This window comes from Cavia porcellus, unplaced genomic scaffold (genome assembly GCF_034190915.1).
Source record: "Cavia porcellus strain 051 isolate PalLab524CR breed Dunkin Hartley unplaced genomic scaffold, mCavPor4.1 scaffold_29, whole genome shotgun sequence".
NCBI classification, from domain to species: domain Eukaryota; kingdom Metazoa; phylum Chordata; class Mammalia; order Rodentia; family Caviidae; genus Cavia; species Cavia porcellus.
In genome coordinates, this window is record NW_026947512.1 from 24,082,281 (window position 1) to 24,105,473 (window position 23,193).

Here is a 23,193-nt window from a genome sequence, read left to right on the forward strand (position 1 = left end):
GCTACAAACATAGACTAAGGTAAAAATTTGGAAAAAAAAAAAACCCTGCTCAATTAAAAGGACAGTGGTTTCCTCCACACCACTCCACGACACCTCCAACACAATTTCATAGATTTCGTTTTCCCATACCTGGTCTCCTAAGGATGTGACCGTAAATGTAAGAATACCAGGAAAGCTGGCGTTTGTTGTTGTTGATGTTTTTGGCTCCTAAATGAACTGGGCTCTGATGACCATGTAGTATCTACATGCACAGAACATCTCTGCCTGATGACACCACCTGACACACTCTGCCTGACCTGTGCAGTCTATGGTGACATCTACACCACAGCCTTCTTTCAGTGAAATCATAAAGGACGTGATAGTAAAAAAACAGGATATGCCAGCAAGTCCTAAAAGCATGCTATGATATTTCATAACTTATTTAGATACATCCACACAACTTTTTTAAACAAACAGCAGTGTGTGAAGAAGACGTCTATAAAAAGCATTATTTTCCACTTTCAGATGGCTCCCATATTCCCCAGTCCACCACAGTCCTTCTGTGTCCTGCACAGAGCATTATAAACAATAACCCTCTACCTACATTTAAATCTGCCTTGTTACTTTCCTTTTCCCAGAGATTTAAAGATCTCCCTGCTCCAGGTAATTGCAAGCCGCAGAGATTTACCAACCATCTCTCTCATGACAGAGAAAGGAAGAAACTGATTTTATAGCAGAATATCTGTAGAAACCAAATCTACAACACATTTATAAATCAGGCAATTAGTGCACACCTACAATTCCAGCACCTACAAAGCTGAAGCAGGAGGCTCACTGCAAGTTGGAGGCCAGCCTAGACTACATGTGAGTTCTAAGACAGCCTAAACTACACAGTGAGACCCCATCTCAAAAAACAAAATGAAAAAAGGAGCTTAAATTCAGTCAGAAATGAAACCACTGGCTACCAAATGTGGCTTGGTAGCCACTCAGATGCCAGACTTCTAGGTAACTTTTCTATATTAATTCAGTCTAATGTTTCAGGAAATAAAATAATTATGTAGTTAAACACAGATCCTTATACAAACAAGTACTGTGTTTGCAATGTACCAATCCACTAAAATAAACAGCAGGCACACATCACAAGGCCTAAAACCCAAACCCAGTGGACTAACACTACTTGCCATTCCCCACTCAATGACAGCAAACATCCTATTGGAATCTGCTCCAAAAACAAAGGCTTTACCAACCTAATGTCAAGGCAAACAGATAGTAAATACCTATTTGATACTACTAACTAGGGGTTGGATTCTTCAGGGCATAAGCATACTCAATATTGGCATTTTTTTCCTTTGAAAATAACTTCAAGATGACACCACTTAATACAGCTCATTACTTGGTAACTTTTAAAAGTACTTTACCAGGTACTATTAGACATTAAATCTGTTTTGGCTATGAAGCCTCTAAATTCAAGAGAATATATCCACTCTTTTTTTTTTTTTTTGGTACCAGGACCTTATACTTGCCAGGCAGGCACTTGTGCCACTGAGCTATATCTCCAGCCCTATATATTCTGGGGTGAGGGACAACAGAAACTTGCTTCCAATATATTTTGGCTTAAATGTCACCCCTCAAATTAAGAGCTACACAAAACAAAAGCCATAAAGTGAAGCTACCAGAGTCCAGACTGAAGTAATGGTCGTGAGATACCTCTACTCTCCCAGTCATACAAACCAGAAAAGGAGAATCTATTTTCAGCACCAACACTATGTGAGGACAGTGTGAGCTCTGTGGCTGGAACGTACCTTCAGCTCCCGGAAGAAGATGCTACTCCTTGCCCACTCCACGATGGAGAAGAGGGTCTGATCTGCCATTTTGCACATGAGCCCAAACGTGCTCAGCTTTTCGTGCTTGCTCCTGTTTGCCTGTTCTTGCTGCAAATAGGCCATGATTTTGGCTTGCACTTGAGGCTCATCCGGCTCACACTTTAAAAGTTCCAGTATCAGATGGGGGATGCTGGCTGGAGAGCTGGTCTGGTAACCATCCATGTAGGAATAGCCCATGATGGACTCAGGCGAGCTGGTGTAGGGGTCTGGGTACTCAGACTTGATGGCCCTGCTAGGAAAATGGCCATATGTTTGGTAACCTTGCAGGCTGCCATGAGGCGGCATTGTCATGCTAATGGGGGATGTTACAAAAGGACTTCTGTCATAGTCTGTGGGAGGCAAGGCAGCATGGTTCAGAGGTAGGCCTTTGGAGGCGGAATGGATGTTCTGAATCGCAGATGAGATAGTCAGGTCAGAGGGCATTGCTTGGATCACCTGAGACATGGCTTCTAGCTTAAGTCCGTTGGCTCGGATGAGGGCTTTTTTCTGTTGCTTCAGGGCCCTGTCTCTCTTATACATTGGCCCAAACTTATTCCTTCCTCCACGCATTCGGTCAGCCCTTACGGCTGGAGGGAAAAGAAAAAAGGAAGAGTATGTAAATGAAATGCAAATTATCAGCATTTTCCAGCATCTCCAGATATCTGAAATGTTGAGAATTGAACAGACATGGTTTCTGTGTGGTTTTCATTACAATATCCCACACATGTTCCAAGAAAGAAACAAAATAAAAGCATGTCTTCTTTATTTACTTATGAATTCTTCCAAGTGTATTTTGCTATCAAAAATGTTTGAACACACCCTTCTGTCAACCAAAGGTTTCATAATCTTTGCTTTATGTGAGGATACTTGCTAAGAAAGAGCATGTTTTCTTATTAGGAGTGTCAGTTTCTTGTCTTTTTGAGGGGAGATGTTGAGATAGGCTTTTGCCATGGAGTTCAGGCTGGCCTTGAGCTCAGTATGTAGCTGAGGGTGGCCTCCAACTCACAACAATCCTCTTGCCTCAGCCTCTCAAATCCTGGAATTAAGGGCAAGTCACACCTGGCTCATCGGAGTATAGTTTCTATAGTGCCAGGTATGTGGTATTACTTTGTCTTTGGTTTTTGCGGTCTTTTTGAAACAGAATTTCACTATGTTGCAGTGAATACTGGCTTTGAACCCACTTTGTAGCCCAGGCTGGCCTCAAACTCAAAGAAATCCTCCTGTCTCAACTTCCTGAGCACTGGGATTAAAGGTGCATACCTCCAAACCCAGTGGTATGGGGTAATTCTTTATGGAACCAAATCCACTTTGGGTTTGTTTTCTTTTATTTTGAGTTTTTTGAGGGGGGATCAATGACAGGTGTGGTGGTGCACTCCTATAATCCCAGGATTGGGGAGGCTAAGGCAGAAGACTAATGCAAGTTTGAGGCCAGCCTGGGCTACAAAGGGAATTCAAGGCTATCCTGATCTGCATAGTGAAACCCTGTCTCAGAAAGACATGTGTGCAAATATGCATGCACACACGAATGCACACACACTCAATCTACTTCTGAATTAAATTGTGACCATTGTGGCTTCTTTGTTGCAAAAGGACTGCATATATGTCCTTTTTGGAAAATCCATTTTCACCTGGACTTAGTAAGTGCCTATCAGATAACAGCCAGTTATTGCTTTTAATTTCAGCAGAATTGGACAATAATTAAAGCAAATTCCTCCCTAAAGCTGTCCAGAGGCTCTTCTGCCACCCTGTGTGTGGAGCTGGGGCCATGCCTAATACCTTAGTTAGCTGCTCTCTCCAAGCCGGTGGTGGCCAATGGCAATTAGACAGAAACCAGCAACCTCTGACAGCCTGTGACATACTAAAATTGCTGGAGGTTAAGTTTCTGAGCTTTTTATCTTAGGATTAGTATCACATTAAAAATTTATTGTGAATTCTAGGTATCTAGAATACTGCATAAGATCATAAAGATTTTTTCATCTGGATGATAATTTACCTAATATTCAATTGTTTCATACCACTTTTAAGAAGTATGAATATCCCGAGTGACTGATGTATAATAAAACATAATTTTCAATGTAAAGAAATGCAACCTTTTTCTTTCGTTTCTTTTTTAAAAAATCAAATGACATCATATAAAATCATATCATCTATCTTTTCACATCTGTCTTCTCATAGTGCAATAAGCATCCACCAAAACATACTGCTATTTAGTAAATAATAGTGACTAATGGTAAGAAAATTAATAAACAGTAGTTATTTCTCTTCTCAGTCTTTTCTTAAAGCAATACAGTATTGACTTTAATAGTCTTCATGATCATCAATGTGGCTGCTTGGAAGAAATTTCCTGGCAATCTGGAAGATTTATTTAAATTTTTTTTTTCTTATTTCTATTAAGTAAGAGTTCCAAATGACAAAAAAAAGCTCCAAATAAAAATAGCCTGCGTGTCATTGATCAACTAAAATGCAGTCTTGTATCTGGCACCATCAGAGCGCTGTGTCTCTCATTATTACTTTATTTGCAGTATATTTAATCTGTAAAAAGCCAGTAGGTCAAAGGCTGAAAACCAGCAGCGCCCGCTATTACAATCCATGCACTACAAATTATTTACAGCAGTCACACATTAACTTTACAGCCTACCAATCCGAATGCCGTCATGTAGGTTTTGCTCCTTAAACAAAGTTTAGTGTATCTTATGGGGAACGACCACTACCATCAGTCTCTTGTTCTTGGCACCCACCATTACTGACTTAATAGCTATTTTTCACGTTTCTTGCTTCTCAATTGTTTCATTTCGCAGGCTCAGTCATTATCTTTCAAAAAAAAAACAAATGCACATTCCTATACTACAAAATAATGAAATTTTACCTGAGAAACTTTTCATGAGGAAAGACTAAATATTACTCACAAAACAATTGTGATCAGCACACTTATTAAAAGGATTGAAAGCAAACTTTTGATTTAAAAATGTAACAGGTATCTTATTTTTCATGTTTTAATAAATTATTTTTGTTTGTACTCAGTTGAATTACTTTGGTCTTGTCTATTAGCTAGTTTTATTGATCAAAGTTTCTGTTTCCCAAACTCACAAGAAGGGGGACTTCTGTACATTTCTTTCTTACTAGATGTTACCATGAGACTCCGACTATTCGGCAGACAAAATATAAAATGATCTGACATTATTGTCAGTAGTGTTAAAAGACTGGGGAAATAATGTTACCATGTTATAAGTAGTGTTGTTTTAAAGTCCTCATCCTTAGAGACTTAATAGCAGCAGTCTGCAGAAGAATCTTACCTTCCAGCTTCATTCCAACACTCAGACATTTTTGAAATCGACAGTAAGGACAACGTTTTCTCTGTGTTTTGTCAATTTGGCAATTCTGGTTTTCTATACATGTATACCTTTTATTATTTTGGACTGTTCGCTTAAAAAATCCCTACAAGACAGAAAATAGTGAGATATGTTATAAATCGAACACCAGTCTCTTTCACTGTTTCATTTTAAAGAAATCACCAGTAAATCCTTTCACTGCAACACTGGAACCCTTACGTGGTTCTGTAGTTTACTTTACATTTCAGCAATATAATCCTTCAAAACAGTGCCAGGACATAACAGAAATTTTTCTGGTCTCAGTTATGTTCCTGATGAATTACATCAAATCTTGGGGAGATTTATCTATACACCATTTCATTCTTTATTTTATTGATTGATTGATTTATCTTTTTGAGACAGGATCATGCTATGCAGTTCAGGCTGGCCTTGAGCTCACTGTGTAGCCCAGACTGGTCTTGAACTTGCTATGATCCTCCTGCCTCAGCCTCCCAAGTGCTGCGATTACAAGTGTGTGCTACCACACCAGGCTCACACTATTTCATTCTAATAGAAAAAACACACTCTATATTGACCAGTGATTTTTACCTATTTTCCTATTAAGCTTCATGTTCCAGACAAGAGTACTCATAGAAGTCTGCATTGTTTTTAAGTAGTCTGATACAATTTCAGTGACAAACCATTGCAAAAATGCCAATGGAAAAACTGAATAATAAAATACTTCAGATCTTTGAGAAATGTCAACACTGGATAGTTAAAAGTAAAAGGATTTAAAGAGTAAAATGGGAAAATGCTCATAATTCCCCACTGGAATACATTCAAGTATGAGCACTGTGTTTTAAAAAAGTGAAACTAATGAGAAAAAGAATATCATGAAACTGAATTACAGCAGAATTTGTGCATTGATTATATTTCATTCAAATGGATTAATCAAAAATTAAGTTTATAACTTTGTAGTAGAACAACGGCTTTATAAAACAGTACTCTTGTTTATACTACTAGCCATCAAGGGAAACAATCTCACTTTGTAACAGAGACTATAAAGGGTTTTCCTGGCAATGTTTTAATTAATTGTGTTGAACTGTCTTTAACTTTAAAAACAAAACAGTTTAAAAATTAGTCAACACTGAGTTAACGAGGACTATACAAAAAAGTTTAACATAAATCCTTAAGGTATCATAGATATTCCTAACAACAGAGGACATTTTTACATATTCAGATTCCTTGCATTTAAATACATCACATGATACACTTATTTTAAAAAATTCGGAAACTAAAACCCAGTTTCTTTGTCATTATAACACAAATTTCAAAAATCTTAAAAATTATTTTTGGAATAAATCAGGATGAAATCATGAAGCTGGGGACTTAGGCTTTTATATCTGTGGATAAAAAATGCTTACATTTGTAGGACAAAGCACCCTGAAGTTAAAACCTATTTGGGAAATACTTTGTCATGTTGCTTCTGAAGACCAACAATGCTTTAAATATATATAACTCAAGTGAAATCAATATTTAGTGTAAGAAATGGCAACCATTCCACAGCAGTATCACTTTCCTACAATAAAGTATTTTAAGGCCATGAGACTGGCAAAGTTTTCTAAACAGCATAAATTTCCTTGCCTTTTGAACTAAATCAGACACATATTTCTAAGAATCATCTCCGAAAGACTAGCTCTCTCTCGCACTCATTTTTTGAGTAAAATAAAACAGCCTAAATTTAGCCTTGAAAAGTAATTCAAATGGCTTCTTTTGGTCTTGAACATTGCATTTTTTAAAGGTAGCAACACATAAGCAAACCTTGCAGCTTTCACAGGTGAGGAGCCCATAATGGTACCCAGACACTTTATCGCCACACACAGGACAAAGTTCTTCAAGATCTTCATCATAGGAGTAATTCACCATTTTAAATTGAGACACTGAAACAAAAAAGAGCAATGTACATGTACGGCCAGTTAATTCACTATGCAAAGAAAAGCATTTTGGTGATAGGTTGGCAAAATATCACTAGGTAAGTTCTAAAATAAAAAAATAATTTTTACCCAGGTGGTACTGTGTATTTTTACACAGTGAAAGTAAAACCTCTTTGGGCACCAGTGAACATGCACTTCACATTACTAAACTTAAAAATAATTCCAACTTCTCTTGCTAACATTCTAAACCGAGAACTGTTGAACACCAAGTCTCCTAACTCTGCAAAGCACCAGATCAGCAGGGAAACATGAATTGCATAAAGCAGCGAACCTAGAATTGGTTTTAAGTCTCTGCAAAGTTCAGTTCCAAAATGTCACCTTTGCCTTCGGAGAGAAACAAGCACACCCGTTACTCCCCCACTCTCACAGCAGTTTGCTGCCAGTACACCTGGCTGGTAAGGACAGCAGCACCCATTTATATGTGTAACCGCTGCTCCACTGAGGAGCTGAGACTTTAGAAACCTGCTTCTCAGCACTGCCCAACTTCAACAGCCTGCGGCTCCCAGTGTTCAGATCTGTTAGATTAATCGAAACATTCAGTTCTGTATCGACAGTACTCCTGGTTACTTTCACCTCGAGTTTACAACAGTCCTGTGGAAATAAAAAGAAAAGAAAGGACTCTGGACGGCGTGTGTGTGTGTGTGTGTGTGTGTGTGTGTGTGTGTGTGTGTGTGTGTGTGGTGTAGCAGAGGAAAAGAAAGACATAAAGATTTCATTTCGTCGGAAAGTACCAACGACCGACGCCCTATAATAAACCTCACGTGTTTCAGATCATCATTGAGGAGTATCAACACCTGGAGATCGCCCTGTTAGGCAGAAATCAGGTCCCTGCTCACAGCTCGGCTCGGGTCATCGCCTTCCTCTGGACGCTAACACAGGAAGGCGTCTTAAATCAAAAGATAAACTATGCACGTGAAGAGAAGGGACCAGGGGCCCCCCAGAAGTACCTGCTCAGGTACTTCCCGGAGACTCTGCACTCGCGCAGCTCGAGTCCCGAGCACAGCTCGCGGAGGAGCGCGGCTGCAGGCGCGCGCGGGGGCGGGCGCCGAGGGCGCCGGGCAGGTCTGCGCAGCTCGGAGGCGCGGCCGACCTTGCTCCCCGGGAACCCGCTCCCAAACCCTCGGGCGCGCCCGGCTCCCGTCCCTTGCTCAACCTTCTGCTACCCAATGGAGTACAAACGCAGAGGCCAGTTTGTTTTAAGTTAATCAGTGGCACTGCAGGGGGTGGAGCTGGGGGGGTGCGGGGGAGGGGGTAACCACAGTCCAGCAGAAGTTTCCTCTGATTTGTTTACCAAAAACCGAGAGAAGTAGCCCCCGCCCTATCGCCAAACCCCCACCCCGACCACTTTGTCACCATAGGGACCTCTTGGCCAGTGCCTTTTTTTTTTTTTTTAAATAAAGTTCTTTTTTCTTGAGAGCCTCGGAAAGCGCCGTCGGAGTGGCGGTGGAGGGTGTCCCTGTGGCCTCAGTGTCCCTCCCCAGACAGGGTCCTGGCTGGGGCTTAGGAGGAGGAGTTCGCCAGAGTCTGGGAGAATCCCAGGAGGAGAGGCTCTGGGAAAGGCCACACACAGAAGTAAGGGATGCTGTGCGCAGTTTACCAGCATGCAGGTTGGAAATCCGGCCCTGAGAAGCCCTGTCTGGGTTTAGGGTGCCCAGGGTTTGGCGAGTCACTGAGAGTTCAACAAGTTCTTTTTAGCCTACACGTTTATGGCACTCTGAAAACTCAAACCATGTTTTAAGGACGGAAAAATATTGTATTTGTAAAGTATGTTCTTTTTCTACCTGCTTTTCCCTGGAACAAATAAACTCTTAACTTTACACCTATGGGCACAGAGAGGCAGGCAGCCTCTTACAGAAGGAAGGGTTCCGTACCCTCCTCGGGGTCTAACACCCTAAAGACCTAGCTCTAGGAATGGGGCTCCTGTTGAAAAATTAAAAAGAGAGAGGCTGAGTGGGGAGACAGGCGCCGCTGTGGGTGGCTGGGGCATCTTAGGGTCACCAGTACCCTGGTGCAGCGGAAGGACAAGCGAATCCATTGCAGCAAAGTCTTTGCGCTCTCCCTGGTCTCCATCTGGGGAGAGGAGATATCTACAGGGTCCGGGAAAGCTGTGGCCTCGGGCGCGCCAAAAACTTCCCGCGGGGCTGGGTGTGCCGCGCTGAGAACCCAGCAGCAGACCCTCTTTCTGGACCCCGGAGAGGCTGCACTAAGGCGCTGGAACTAGAGCACGCAAGGGAATGGGGTCCACGATCTCTTCCGACAGACAGGCTGGGTCCTGGAGGAAACCGTGCCCAGGCTCTCCCGGTGCTGCTTTTGAACCCAGACCCTGGCAAGCGGCCGGGGTGGGGGGGGGGGACTCTCCAGAGCCCCGGACACACAGCAAGCCGGTGCTCCCCACTGGGGGCCTAAGCTAGTGCCAGGAAGGCGCCTCTAGAACTTTACCAAGAAAATATCATCTTGGATACTCCTCCACCATTAAACCCTGGGGTTTCCCCTTCTCAGCTTCTTCCAGTGCCTCCCTAAGCTGCTTTACCAGTCTCGGGAACGCCCGCGCCAGAATGCGTACGCGAAGAACTAACTTTCCTTTCGGAGCCAAAAGCGCGCGGGCCTCCGAGGGCGGCGAAAAGGGGAGACGTCTCTCTCCTGGGGCTGGCGGAAGAGACGCTCCGGCCAGATCCCCCTGGGGCCTCCGCCAAGACACACTTCTCTTCCATTCCAGATTCTGGGAAGAAACGCCTCTTTAGGCTAACCGGGATCCTCTGCAGTTAAACCCGCAAAATTGCTCTCCGGGGCTTTGAACCCAGGGGATTTTCACGGCTTCCCCCATCCGAAGTCTCGGAGGGACCCCAGATCGTCGAGAGAACAACCGACCCCACGAGGAAAATGCACGTCCTCCTGCCACCCCCTTCTCCCCCGGCGATGTGGGAGTCTAGGCCCCCAGCCTGAGCGCCCCGGGCGCGCTGCCTACCCCGCGCCGAAGAGCACGCCAGCCCTGAACTCTGCTCTCAACACCTCCCGGCCCTTTCAAGTTCGCGCAAGGGGATGGCAGGAAGCGTGCAGGATCACAGGCCCGCCGGCCCGCACATCCTGCGCGCGGGAAGGGGCGAGGATGGAAGAGCACCGGTGACTTTTCCTAGCATTGTTCCCTCCTGGCCCCGGGCAAATGCGATAAACTTCTGACGGGGTTAATACAAGCCAGATCTAGAGTGACTATTTTGGAATGTGGAGAAAATATAGCCAGTAGAATTTTTTTTTTCTTTCTGTTGTTAGCAATCAAGACCTGGGGAAACACATAGGCTCTCCATGGTCACAGCTCACAGACGGAAGGGGCAGTAAACTAATAGCCCCTCGACTGGTCACTACCCTGGCAGGGAATGGGGTGGCAGTGACTTTGGTTCCCTTGAGCTTTACAGTTTTGCAGTTGTCCGCACCTGAGCCGGCTCTAGGGGGTCCCCAAGCTTGGGGGAGGGGGAGCGTACTCTAATTCTGCTAACACGGCCTCTCTTGGGTCGCCCTGTCGCTCTGCAGTTGGCTTCCCTGGGCAGTCCTCTCCCTCCACGTGTGAATAGGACGGCGCGCTGCGATTCCAGTGACCGAGCCCGCGCGGGTGTCCAGTGAAACCTTCCCGTCCTCAGGACCTTATCACCCCAAGTGTGTGCAGCCTCAAGCTCCCTCCTCACCGCTCCAGTTGCGTAGACCGCGAAGCCTCACGCTTTAATTAGGGGCGGCTAATTAGATATCATTGGGGAAGGGGCATAAACTTTTATGCCTGTACCTGAGGAGGGGGCGTGAAGCCCCGCGACGCCCTACGCCCCTGTCCCCCCTCGGCGGGGAGCTGCAGCCCGCGGCGTGGGCCGGGATGGGGGGTGGAGAAGCGGCCGCGGCCCGAGCCAGCGCCGCCTTCCTTACCTTGCATGTTTTCCGGCATCTGCCCCTGTTCCCCATGCGATCGAGCCAGTCCCAGGGCTTCCGTCTCCACTTTGGGCAGCATGACAAGGCGGCCGCGGGCGGGAATGGGGGGTCGGTGTCGGTCCGGAGGCCCAGCACCTGGACACGGGCAGCACACATTCAACTCCGGCGGGAAGAAGAAGGGGCGGCCGCTCACCCACCCGCTCTCCGGCGCGCGCCCCCGCGGAGCTGCCGGCCGGGACCTGGGAGCCCCGTCCGGTCCCGCACCCCGCGCGGACGAGGAGGTCGGGGCTACGAGGCGAGGGAGGACGCCGAGGTCCCGGCGCCCCGGCGCGGCTCTGCTCGGCTCCGCTCGGCGAGGGCACAGCTGCCCGGGCCACGGATCCTCCAGCCGCCGAGCTCCGGGCGGCCGCCGGCTGCTGCTGCCGCCGCTCCCGGACGGCCGGGCGCCTCCGTCCTCCTCCGCCGCCCTGAGCTCGCGATCGGCAGGGTCTCGCTCCCCTTCTCCCGCGGCGCTCGCCTCCCGCTCTCCCCGCCTCTCCCCGCGCTCGGCCTCTCCGCCCCTTCCCCGTCTCCGTCTGCCTCCCTCGCGCTCCCTATCGCTAGCGCGGAGTTGTGAAGTTCCGACCTCCCTCTCCTGCGCGTCCACTCCGCGCGCGCGGCTGGGAGCGGCCCTTTCCAGCCCGAGGGCGACGGCGCTGGAAGGAACCGAGCTCGGCTAGGAGAAGGGAGGTAAGTAGGGCCGGGGCTGGGTAGGGAGGCTGGGATGAAGGGTGATGACAGGGAGCCGGGACGCGGGTTCCGGACTCAGGTCGGACACCAGCCGCCAGCCAATGAGGATGCTCCATCCCGTCCCCCGCTCGCCCAACCTCTTCACCCCGCCTTCGCCCACTCCCACCCACCGTGGCCTGGGGCGGGGGAGGTAAAGGCTGCCGGGTCTCGCAGCTGGCCAGAAGCGACCTCTGCCTGAGCGCCGCGCCCGGGGATTAGGAGCCAGGGCCGGGCGGCGATCTCTGCTAGCGGGGGGAGAAGGGCTAGGGCGCGCGTGGCTGTGGGCACGTGCCCTCGCTGTCTTGTCCGGTGAGGAGACCGAGAGGAGTGCAAACGCTCACTTAAGGAGAGAAGGGGTTTTGAATTCAGCAGCCGTCTCTTCTCCAACGCAGAGATGGTCTACAGTCGGGGCTCTCGCAGCTTTGCTCTCCCACGACCTTCAGCGTTTCAACAGGCCAGCGCGTGGGGCCCGAGTGCCTAAGAGGGCCCGAGCGAGGTTGGGCACTCGGTGAGGGAACATCCGTGTCCCTGAGGTTTCACTTACTTGCGGGAGATTAGGGGAAGGGGCTGCCCCTCCGCTCCCCAGCTCTGCGACTTTGCACACTGTGAACCCTGCACCGGAGCCCACGATTATCTTGGTGACAGGCTTCCTAGTTTTAGTGAATAGTATTTCCATACAGAATGCACAGATCTGTCACTGCTTGCCTTTTCCATTCTGGTGTCTCTTTGGTGGGACAGATCCACATGAGGCCCAGAGGCTCAGCATTTTTTAAAAAAAAAAACAAAAAGTTTTAAAGAACCATCTGTTATGCAAGCTCTTCGGCCACCAGCCCAGCCACATCTTCAAAGTTTTCAGATTTCATCCCAACGAGATGAAAAACATTTTTTTCCAGCCTCCTGACTGCATCCGAAAAGCCTCATATTCGGGGTCTGTTGTGCAACAGGGTTAATTATCAGAATCTACCCACAAGGGGGTGAATTTGAATCTCAAAAGATCTGAATTTATTCAATTTAAATGGCAGAGATCACACATTCAAATGGCCCAGTCTACTATTTAATGAATTTAAAATGATTCCAATCATTGCAGTGTATAATTTACACTTTTATATGAAGTGAGTTGCATATCATGCACCCACTCCTGGCAAGTCAGGTACTATTCTCTCTGAACTAAATTGTCCTTTTGCCTATCTACCTTCAGAATCTGTATTTTTAAAATGTTAGCTTTACTTGTATTTCAGTTTCATGGAAACACTTAAATTTTAAATTTAGGGAAGTCATTACTGTGTATTGGGAAGTGGGCTAAAGTTGCCAAAATGAGTAATGCTTAAGAAGCTTAGATATTTATGATAACATCACAGAAAGAAGATCATTGTTTCTCCTGCTTTGATTGTCAGTTTAGGTGAACTTGGAAAATCAGTTTGTTTCAAAGCCTGGAGAAGGTTTTCTCCCACTGCAATTCAAAGAGGCTGGGGCCACTTATGCAAGACCTCCCCAATCCCCCCACCTCCAAGGATGCAGGACTCCACAGCTTGATCCTAAGAACAAGCTTCCAGTCCTGTGTGGCATGGACTCTGCGTGGCCCAGGAGGAGGAGATCAAGAGAGCTGAAAAAAGTTCACAGGGAATTTCACAGGACCTTGTAATTGCAGTGTGGCAAGAAATCTGTGACTTGAGGCAGAGACTGACCTAGAGAAGCAAATTTTGTGGTCATGCTGTTAACACCAGCTTCAGAGCTGGAAGGGACTCCGCTTAGGCCACATGAGTGACTTCCCCCACCAGGGCAGTGTGCCCTCCTACATCCTCCAAGACAGACAGCGATGGTGGCAAAAGGCCAGCTGGCATCCATATATCGCCTACAGGTACATTTCTAAGAAAATGCTCAAAGATAGAAATGAGGTGAAAGGAAGTGGGGCTTGCAGTCGAACTTTTAAAGTTTAGGAGCACGGGTGAAAGACAAGTCCAGAACTTTCCTCCCTACTTTAAAGGTTTAGTCCAAGCAGAACCTTCTGCTCTGAACGGAAGGGGCACGGAAGAGCCAGAGGTCTCAAGCAGAGAGGAAACTACCTTTTCTAGGAACCCAGGGACTCAGAGCGCGGAAGCCCGGTAGCCTTAGGCCCTCCAGGGCGGGAAAAGCTCCCCAGGGCAGCCCAATTCCAGATTCTCTCCAGGGACCTCCGAAACCCCCTCCAGCGGCTGACGAAAAGGGAAATTTTACTGGAGTCGGGTCTTGTCAGAGATCCAAAGGCGCTTTCACCTTTCCCCGGGCAGCTCCTCCAGGAGTTTGGTAGAGGTGCGGATCTCAACCCCGGTGCAGACGCGGAGGGAGGGGCACGGAGCCAGGCTCCCACACCGAGCGCAGTACCAGTCTCCCATGGCCTCTGCACTCCTCCTTTCTGAACGCTCACCCTGGTCCCTTGACCTTTCGATTGTACTGGGCTGAGGACCCCGCGGAAGGCAAAGGCCCGCCTACTCTGTGACCTTGGTCGGAGCCCCGCGTCCCCTGCAAGGCCCTCTCTGTAGAACGGTGCAGGGGCTCCAGCTCGCAGTGTCTGTGACCGATTACCCGGGACAGTTCTAGGCTCCCGAGGAAGGTGTGAGGCCAAGAGGCCTGTGGCCAACAGAGATGGGAGGCAGTCCAGATGGACACAGGTGGATCACGCCCTTGTGTGTTCTCAGCGCTGTTCCCTGTGGTGGTCTCGATGGACCACGACATCTGCAAAACCAGGCGGGCAAACGCAGCCCATCTCTGGCCGAGTGCATCTTTTACCCAACCCCACTCCTCCTCTCAGAGCCAGTAGTCGTGGAATACCTCTGGCCTCATTCCCGCGGATTAACCGCTGGAGACCAGAGACCAGAAGCCAGGGACACAGCTCTAGTATTAGATAACCGGCGCGTCCTTAATTCCTTCCCAGTTCGCCTGCTGCCAACTTCTGGCAAACTTCTTCCCCTTCTCTCCATCTCTCGCGCCTCTCCTTCTTGCTAACGTGACTGGTCTCCCAGGGCTCGGCCTTCCCGCTTCTGACTTTGTGTTAAAGCGTTGATTGACGGTTGCAATTACAAAAGATGATGGCTCGGGGAGGCTCCCGCAGCCTTGATGAACCCGAGAAGCGCAGGCCTAGCATATTTTATCCAGGTACGGCGTGGGGGGGCCGTGCGCGCCCCACTCACCCAGCGGGCTGGAGCCGATCGGCCTCACACTCCCTCCCGCACTGCCGCGCCGCGCTCCGGAGCACGCGGGGAGCTGCCAGCCCTTGGTCTGACCTGGGAAGTCTGCTTGGCCCGGCGGCGTTCACCCACGCGGGATGCGGGGGATCCGATGTTTAGATATGCAAGAGCGGTTTCTTTTCCTGGACTCGGAAACTGAGTAGCAGGCCCAAACTTTCCCACGCGCCTGGGCAGATGAAGCTTCTCCTGATGTATCCAACCTCGCAAGAAGTTTGCAAACCTTTATCCTTTAGGCACTTTCTAATATTTCCTTCTCCGTATCTACTTTTTTGGCTTTTTTAAGAAACCAGAACAAGCCGGGCGTGGTGACACATGCCCTTAAATCCTGGCACTCGGTAGGCTGAGGCAGGAGGATTGTTGTGAGTTGCGGGCCAGCCTGGGCTACAAAGTGAGCTCAGGACCAGCATGAACTACTTAGTGAGACCCTGTCTCAATAAAGAAAGAAAAGAAAAAAACAATTACCTTTCTCGTCCCGCGCGTTTCTACTTTTCCGCCCCTCGAAGAAACCTAGTTTTTTTCCTCTCTAAAGGTCTTCATCACTGGCAGCGATAGCCCGAGGCGAGAGAGTAGCAAGTTTATCTACATACTGTGAAGCTCGAATTTGCTTAATTTTCCGCCCCTCCCATCTGAAAAAACCCATATGACACCACCTTAGTCTTTTTCTGAAAATTAAGTTGAGCAAAAGCTCCAAAGATTCGCTCTGGGCTCAAGAGGCGGGCTCCACGCCCCCACGCCTAGACTCCACCCGCCCCCCTCTGGAGCGCTTTGTTTTAAAAAGAAACGGGTTAAATTTCAATGCAGCCTTGTGAATTACCAAGGAGTCGCTGGCCGAAGCTTTGAAAAAAAAAAAAATACACGTAAGTGAGAAAATGGGCCATGTGTTTTAAAAATCCCCTTTTTGCCACGTGGATTAAAGAACTACTCAAGACAGCATCAACCTCAGTCCCTAGTGCAGGGGAAAACCTGCAGCCCCCATAAACATCCTTCTTCTGGGAGAATGGAAAGTGAGGCGCTGGGTTCCCGCTCACTCTGGGAGGCGCTCAGGCCAGCACAGCTCTGTCTTCACTGGGAAAAAGACATGGAAAGCTGCAATTTGGATCATCCAGGTTTGTTCATCTCTCCCTCGGGGAATTTGGAGAATACGGCCTGGATTGTCGGAATCTGGGCCTCTCCACATAAGAAATGACTTATAGGAGAACTTTCCAACTTCCTTTTCTTTGAGCAAGTTTCCCAATTTAGGGGTACAGGCGCGCCCCAAACTCAGTCGGTGCCCCCCAGCAGGGAGAAAGTATCGGCTGGAGAGGAATCTTCGGGAGGTGGTCGGAACGCATCAGTCTCTTCCTCTCCGCAGCTGACGCGCAGGGGGAGCCAGCTGTAGCTCGAACTGACGTCCCAGCAACTGTCACCACCCGAGTCCTCGCCGCGGGACCAGCCGGGAAGACACCCTTGCCGCCTGCAAGCCACGACGCCCATAGAGAAGCCAAGTGCACACTTGACAGGGGCACTCCCCGCACGCCCCCAGCCCTGTCCCAACCTGGACTAGGGACTAAATCCGAGGCACTGTCCTCAGCTAGGTCTGCTGCACTGAAAAGGGGACCTTCGAATCCCTCAGCTCTGGAGCCGCAGGGCTGCTTCTTGTGGGACCTCCCTTGGGGAAAGGAGCCCTCTGACCCAAGGTCCAAGCGCGCAGGGCACTGGGTCTGCGGAGTAGCTGCGGGCTCGGAAAGCCGGATTCACAGCGGGGTGGTCACTCGCAGACCCGGAGAAAGTGTTTCGGAGACCACAGCTTAGAGGGCCTCGATTTCTCCAACCTTAGGGCATTTTTTTTTTTGCGATCAGGAGATGGAGGCCAGCGGGCGACGAGGCTGCAGGCAAATTCATTCCTTTTCTCTGAGTTTCTTGTCTGTTAACTAGGGAGTTGATTCCAGGACCGGTCCGCGGATTCCAAGCAATTTTCTTTGTAATCCTATGGAGATTTCTGGACCCAGTAAAACTCGGCTGGGGTGGGCAGGTACAGAGAGTTCATGCGTTCAGCCCTGAGCAAGGAATCCAGGACTCGCTGGGGAAACTATTGGCGCCGGCCAGGGACCTGCATCCCTCCCCGCAGGAGGCACAGCAGGGCTTATCAGAAGCGCTTTTTAAAGTGCCCGGTTGTCCTTTCCCCCAGCCCTTCTCCCAGTGCGACGACAGCGTGTTTCTTCTGTCTAAACGCAGTGCCTCCGTGTCCTGGTCCTCCTCATGCCCATTGGCCCTGGAGGAGGTGGAGGCACTGAATTTCCTGTGTCCTCACTGGAAGGTTGGTAGCCTTGTGGTCTCCAAGGTACACTACACACTGCCAACCAAGATAGGTTTTGTACAAACTCCAGAGATTCTTTTCCAGAGTGAGTGACCAGAAATTGCTTCTCACCTCACCTGTTCTAACCCGAACCCTTCCCGATGAGCTACTTTACCCTTGGTTTACTTCCCATCAAACCTTTCTGGGTTCTACAGAGATCCAAATGAGATTTCCACTGTGGAATTTAAAAATATAAGAGTCATTTAAAGATGTCTTTCTTAGCTGGGCATAGTAACACATGCCTGTGATTTCACTGCCTGGGAGGCTGAGGCAGGAGGATCACTGCAAGTTTGAGGGTAGCCTGGGCCACATAGCAAGACCCTGTCTCAGAAAGACAAATGGTCTTTCTTAAGCCCCATTGTATTTTAGAAGAAAGTCTGACTGACACATTTATTTATTTTTGAAGAAGGGTCTTGGTATGTAGTTCTGGCTGACCTTGAACTCATTATGTAGCCCAGGCTGGCCTGGAGCTCTGAGCAGCCCTGCTGCCTTCCAAGTGCTGGGATTATAGGAGTACCAACACTCACAGCCCTGACCAATAGTTTAAATCATAATTACTTTGTATCAACAAAAGCTTGTACATGGTTACTACATTGGGGAAGGAACATGGATTTCAGAATCAGTTCTGACATTTTATGGCTGTTCAGACAATCTGATAATCTTTGGTAAGTCAAGTGAAGTTTCTGATTTTATATTCTGCATCGAAAATGAGGCCAACCAAGTAGGCTTTATATTTAAATAATTATCTGTTAATGAATATCAGCCTCCTCCAACTTCACCCAAACACTTCCTATAAAGGAATATGAACAAGTAGGAAATCACTAACCATTCTGGGGCCTTAAATATAGACATAGCCTTTCAATGAAAGAGGCTTGCTAACTTATCATCTTGTGGGGATTTACAGTCGTTATGGACAATTAATTATATTATCACTGGGGTGGGGGGAGAGTCCATCACATAGCTCATGAACATGTTTTCAGATTATTTGGAGTTTACAAGTCTTCTCAACTTCCCAAAAGAATGAAAAAAGAGGCAGCTTTTATCCATTTGTGTGGTCCACTGCAGTCCACCTGGTTTTTCTAAGTCTCATCTCCCAGGCTGGGAAGGGCAGTGTCAGTTGTTTCTCAGGGCCTCCCCAAAGCCTGATGCCCCCTCAAAATTCCTGCACTCCCTTGAAGTCAACAGTATTTGTCAGAAAAGTTTCTGTCACAAAAAAGTGAAGAATGAGGAGGGACAACTCATAGAACTATGAACTTGTAGACCTGGGAGTGAATGCATTGCGGCTGGCTCTGCCCAGAAAAACTGTTCTAGAGCCATTTTCTTTCTTTTTAAATTTTTTTTTACTTTTTTTTTTTTTTTTTTTTTTTTGGTCTTTTTCATTTTTATCGGTACCAGGGATTGAACTCACGACTGCCTGCTTGCAAGGCAGGCGCTTATGCTGCTGAGCTAAATCCCCAACCCCTTTAAAAAATTAAAAAAAAAATTATTTATTTACTTAGATAGGGTTTCACCATGTAGTTCAGGATGGTTTTGAACTCACTATGTAGTCCAGGCTGGTCTCAAATTTGTGGCTATCTTTCTGCTTCAGCCTCTTGGGTCCTGGGATTATAGGTGTGTGCCACCAGGCCTGGTCTTCTGAAATGCCTTTCTACCTCGGTTCAAGAATCCTGGGTAAGCCTACACATTGTGACCAGTGGAGAGTTAAACAAAGGACAGAGGCATGACCAAACCTCTGTTTTCCCTTATGTTGTAAATCTTTCTTGGCCTATTAAAGTAAATCTTTAAGAAATCCTGGCCTCCACTTGTGGACGCAGGCCAGTGAAGAGGAATCTGGGAAGCACCGTTTTAGAGGTGAGATGGGACAGGGAAAGGAAAAGAGATTCCAGGATTTAGCTTCCTGGAAGGAACTGGTTGCCTAAGCCCAAAGTACAGGTGTCATAGGATTAGGGTGCCTGGCATTCTACTCTGCATTGCAAATAAGGTTGGTTAGAGGTTAGGGTGATATAACAAGCTGTCACATTTTCCACTGAGTGACATCTACTTTCAGAGTTCCTCTGAGTACAGCGTTTGCTAGAGGTTATCACCAAATTAAAATCAGACTTTGGGAGTGGTAAGGTGACCAGATGGCAAATCTCATATCACAGATTCAATACAGTGTTTGCATTATGTATTATGTATCCTTAGCTATGAAGACGTAACTTTCTGTGGATACTGTGCAATGGCATATCAAAGGTACATAAAATATTCTGCCTGTGCAGTTAAAACATTAGTTAAATTTAATATAAATCAAAGCATGATGTTGGCCATATTTAAGAGGTCAATAAATACCTGTTACAGAGCTTGTTTCCTACCATACAGATGTGGCTGTTTTATAGACAGCCAAGTTAGTATGGTACATCATTCAGTACAATAACTGTCAAGGAGGGGGGAAATATCTTAGATCAGTAACCAAGTGTCCCTGACCAGTGTCCCTGAGCTAGTTGCCTTGAAGGGAATGATCTAGTTATATCCCAAATCTGGAAAATTATCCTGCAGGTAGGCAGAAGGAACAACTTTACCTTAGTTCTCTTTTTATATATAAGCACTAACATCTATACACAGCTGCCATCTAATCCCCAGCACATAGAAGAGAATGTGCCTGGTGAAGACCCATGTAAAGGGCTTTTTAAATGGAGGAAGTGTGTTGCCTGGAGTAACTACAGATGTAGTGCTGCAAGCCCTTGGAGGGGTGTGGATGTGCTGGACTCAGGTTGGAGCTCTACAGGGACCCTAGGTGATGTCTCTTCATTTTCACCAGTAGATTCTTCTCACTAGGCCTGACCTGGACAGTCAGAAAGACCCATCCAAGTGTGATCTTTAGGAATGGGCTCCACCCTTCCAATCCAACCATTCAGTATGAGGACTCCACACTGCCTCTTTTCTCCTCAGGCCTGTGGATGGCTCCGTTCAGCCAAGATCCCATGACTGATCCTCGGCACTCCTGGGCAGCTACTTGGTGAACAGATGGAGCTCTGGTGGTCCCTAAGGCTATGTCTCACAACCACTTGCCAGACCACAATGCAAGGCAAAAGAGATTCTAGGAGCATGCTTGGGCCTCGTGGCTGTGATTAAAACTCAGAGAAAGGAGAACTGACCACAGGTTTGTCCTCAGGGACCTGGCGCCCAAGGTGCCTGGGCAGACATAGGTGTGTGTGTTGGGGGTGGGAGAGTGAGTAAACTCACCAAACCCGGGTGGCTGCCTCTTGGCACTGTCCCCCTTCTTTGGAACTGGGGGTGAACTTTGGACTGAGTTCATCCCCACCCAGTCCCTTGTAAACCTAGTCCTTCTCTCTTTCTTTTTTCTGAGATGGGGCCCAGGCCCGGCTCGAATTTGCCTCAGCCTCCCAAAGTGCTGGGATTGAGGGTCTGCACCACCACGCGCGGCTTTGGTGAATTTTTGAATATCAGTCCGGGTTTAGACTGACACTCTTAGGGTTCCCAGCCCTCTGTGACAGGCCTGATTGCAGATCATGGTCTGTCTTCTGTCAGCAGGACCCGGCTCTGTTGCAGCATAACCCCTGCTCAGTGATGACTGGTGCTAAAAATACAGTTCTCCCACGGTAGCAGAGAGATGTGCAAACCACCTGCTCTCGCTACCTAGCATCTTTAATTCATCCCTAAGGTCGGGGCACGACGCGCGAGGTCCACTTGTGTGGTCCCGAACCCTTGCTGGGTTTTCATTGGCTGCAACCAACGGGAGCCACCGCGGGCGCGAGCCCGAGCCCCTGAGTGCGCGCGCTCCACGTGGTGTGCGTCCCCAGCCGGCGCTCACGGGCGCTCCCCTCGCACCCCCAACCAAGCCTGCGGGGGCGCGGAGCTCCGGGCGGCTGGCGCGCGACCAGAAAGATCTGAAATGGTTTCTTGTGCTTTTTTCCCAGCTCCATCCTTGTAACTGCATTGTGTCTGAGACCTACGAAGCAACTGTTTCTTTTTGCACTCTGCGTGCTCCCCCACCCCATGTTTTCTTTTTCTCAGGTACAGAACGTTTTTAGTACGCATTTCCTCAATTGGTATACTTAGGGTGTAGTTGGCCCATAAAAAAAGCAATTACTGCGGTCTGTGGAGTCAGCTGGCTACCCCGAGGGAACGAGGAGAAGACCGAGCCTTGAGCTTTGATTTTGCTTCTGGTTACGACCCAGTTGGAACACCGAACTCTGGCCAGACCCCTGGGAGTTGGGGTTGGGGGGGTTCCGGTCCAAGAACCCCGGAAACCCCCACCAGACTGGACTCAGATTCCTCAAAACTGGAGGCCAGCAGGACGTGATGTCCACCAGACTGATCACAGCCTGTTGGAAAACTCTCCCCTTCCTTTTAATTGGACATAGCCTTGCAGTAAAACCAACTTCGTAATCCTGCATGTTTTAAAAATGAAAAAATGATTTATGGAGCTAAAGGTATAGCTTATTCTTAGAGCACTTGCCCTGGCCAAGGGTCCATACCCAGCATGGCCTTTAAAATAAAAGGACAAAGAGGAGGAGAAGAAAATACTTAATGTACTTTTTTTTTTTTCTTAATCTTTTTACCGGTATCAGGGATCGAACTCACGACCGACTGCCTGCTTGCAAGGCAGGTGCTTATGCCGCTGAGCTAAATCCCCAGCCCCTATGTACTTATTTTTGCTTATGAAAACAAGACATGAGCATTCTTTTGAAAGATAGCAATTCTTCTAATCCTGATTTTTTTTTCTTGCATGACTTTAATTTGTCAAGAAAATAAAAATTTTTCTGCAGGTCTCCACAGTGACTGACAACATGCTGTCGTGTTGTTTGAAATTTCACAGCTACTGAAAACCATAGTTTGAGCAATGGTCACTAGGTGTGAAAAACTTGTTTCAAATTGTTCAACTCTTAGCTCTTTATATCTGTTTAAAAATTGCCAGAAATGTTAAGGCTGCAATTCATAGAGTATGAGTTTTATTTTCTGACTGTCTTAAGATAACAGTGACATCAAAAAACACTGGCTATAATGAATAATATACTTTGACATATTCATTTACTGTTTTTGAGCTGTAAGAGATGTGTGATACATGCATGGGTTTATTACGTAGGAAAAGAAGGATTTAACATACAAAACCCATCAATGAGATTAAATTACATGTATATTGTAGTAGCAGAATAAAAGCTAGTTGATAAATAGAGCGACTTCCTACTTACCAGTAGGTGTAAATCCATGCTTTAGAGATTCATGTGTATCCCCCGTATCGGAATTAGAAGACATTCTTAGTGAAATTATAGGCAGTTCTTTCGCTTAAGGCAGAAATCATTGAGCATAAGAAAAAGTGCTGCTTGTCATATTTTGTGAGCTTGGGGAGCAAACATCAGACTACAGTAACCCGTATTTCCTTAGTGAAAGTTAAGAAAAAGTTTTTTTTTTTAAAAAAATCCAGAATTCAAAAAGTTACGAGCAAGTCTTTCCCTGGACTCTGTACCTTTTCCAGCATCAGTGACCTGTTGTAAACCATGGATCCAGTTTCATGATGGTTTCTAATCACAGGAATGGGAACTTGTGATAGGCTTGGGCAGGTCATGTGACCCTGTGCAGGTTGATAAGAGGTCCCTGTTATAAAGTGACAGCAGAGGAGATAAGAACTCTTGGCAGATAATGGCAAAGAAATGATTAACTCAAAAGAGGAGAGGTGCTATGCAGCACACAGAGTGGAAAGTTGTAAAACTGGGGGGGGGGGGCGGGGGTCAGAAGATCATGCTGAGAGAATGAAGCTCCAAACCAGCTCAGATCCACTAACTACACTTTGGGTTGTGACATACCCTCCTGATG

The 23,193-nt window shown here is 47.4% G+C and overlaps 1 protein-coding gene across 6 annotated transcripts in view; it reads right to left on the reverse strand.

Annotated features, from left to right (window-relative positions):
- Nr5a2 (nuclear receptor subfamily 5 group A member 2) overlaps positions 1 to 22,862 on the reverse strand; it is a 141,926-nt gene extending 119,064 nt beyond the window's left edge. Inside the window, exons 1-5 of one of the 6 annotated variants that reach the window (XM_003474704.4) lie at positions 22,572 to 22,862; positions 11,050 to 11,187; positions 6,971 to 7,089; positions 5,135 to 5,276; positions 1,782 to 2,428 (exon numbers count right to left, since the gene is read on the reverse strand). In XM_003474704.4, coding sequence (XP_003474752.3) covers positions 1,782 to 2,428; positions 5,135 to 5,276; positions 6,971 to 7,089; positions 11,050 to 11,187; positions 22,572 to 22,635 — 1,110 coding nt within the window. In that variant the 5' untranslated portion in view covers positions 22,636 to 22,862. Of the gene's footprint in view, positions 1 to 1,781; positions 2,429 to 5,134; positions 5,277 to 6,970; positions 7,090 to 7,414; positions 8,013 to 8,090; positions 8,280 to 11,049; positions 11,907 to 22,571 lie in introns of those variants that run through there. The other 5 variants (XM_013158114.3, XM_023567185.2, XM_063239649.1 and 2 more) reach the window with 5 other exon arrangements.
- Positions 22,863 to 23,193: the final 331 nt, after the last annotated feature.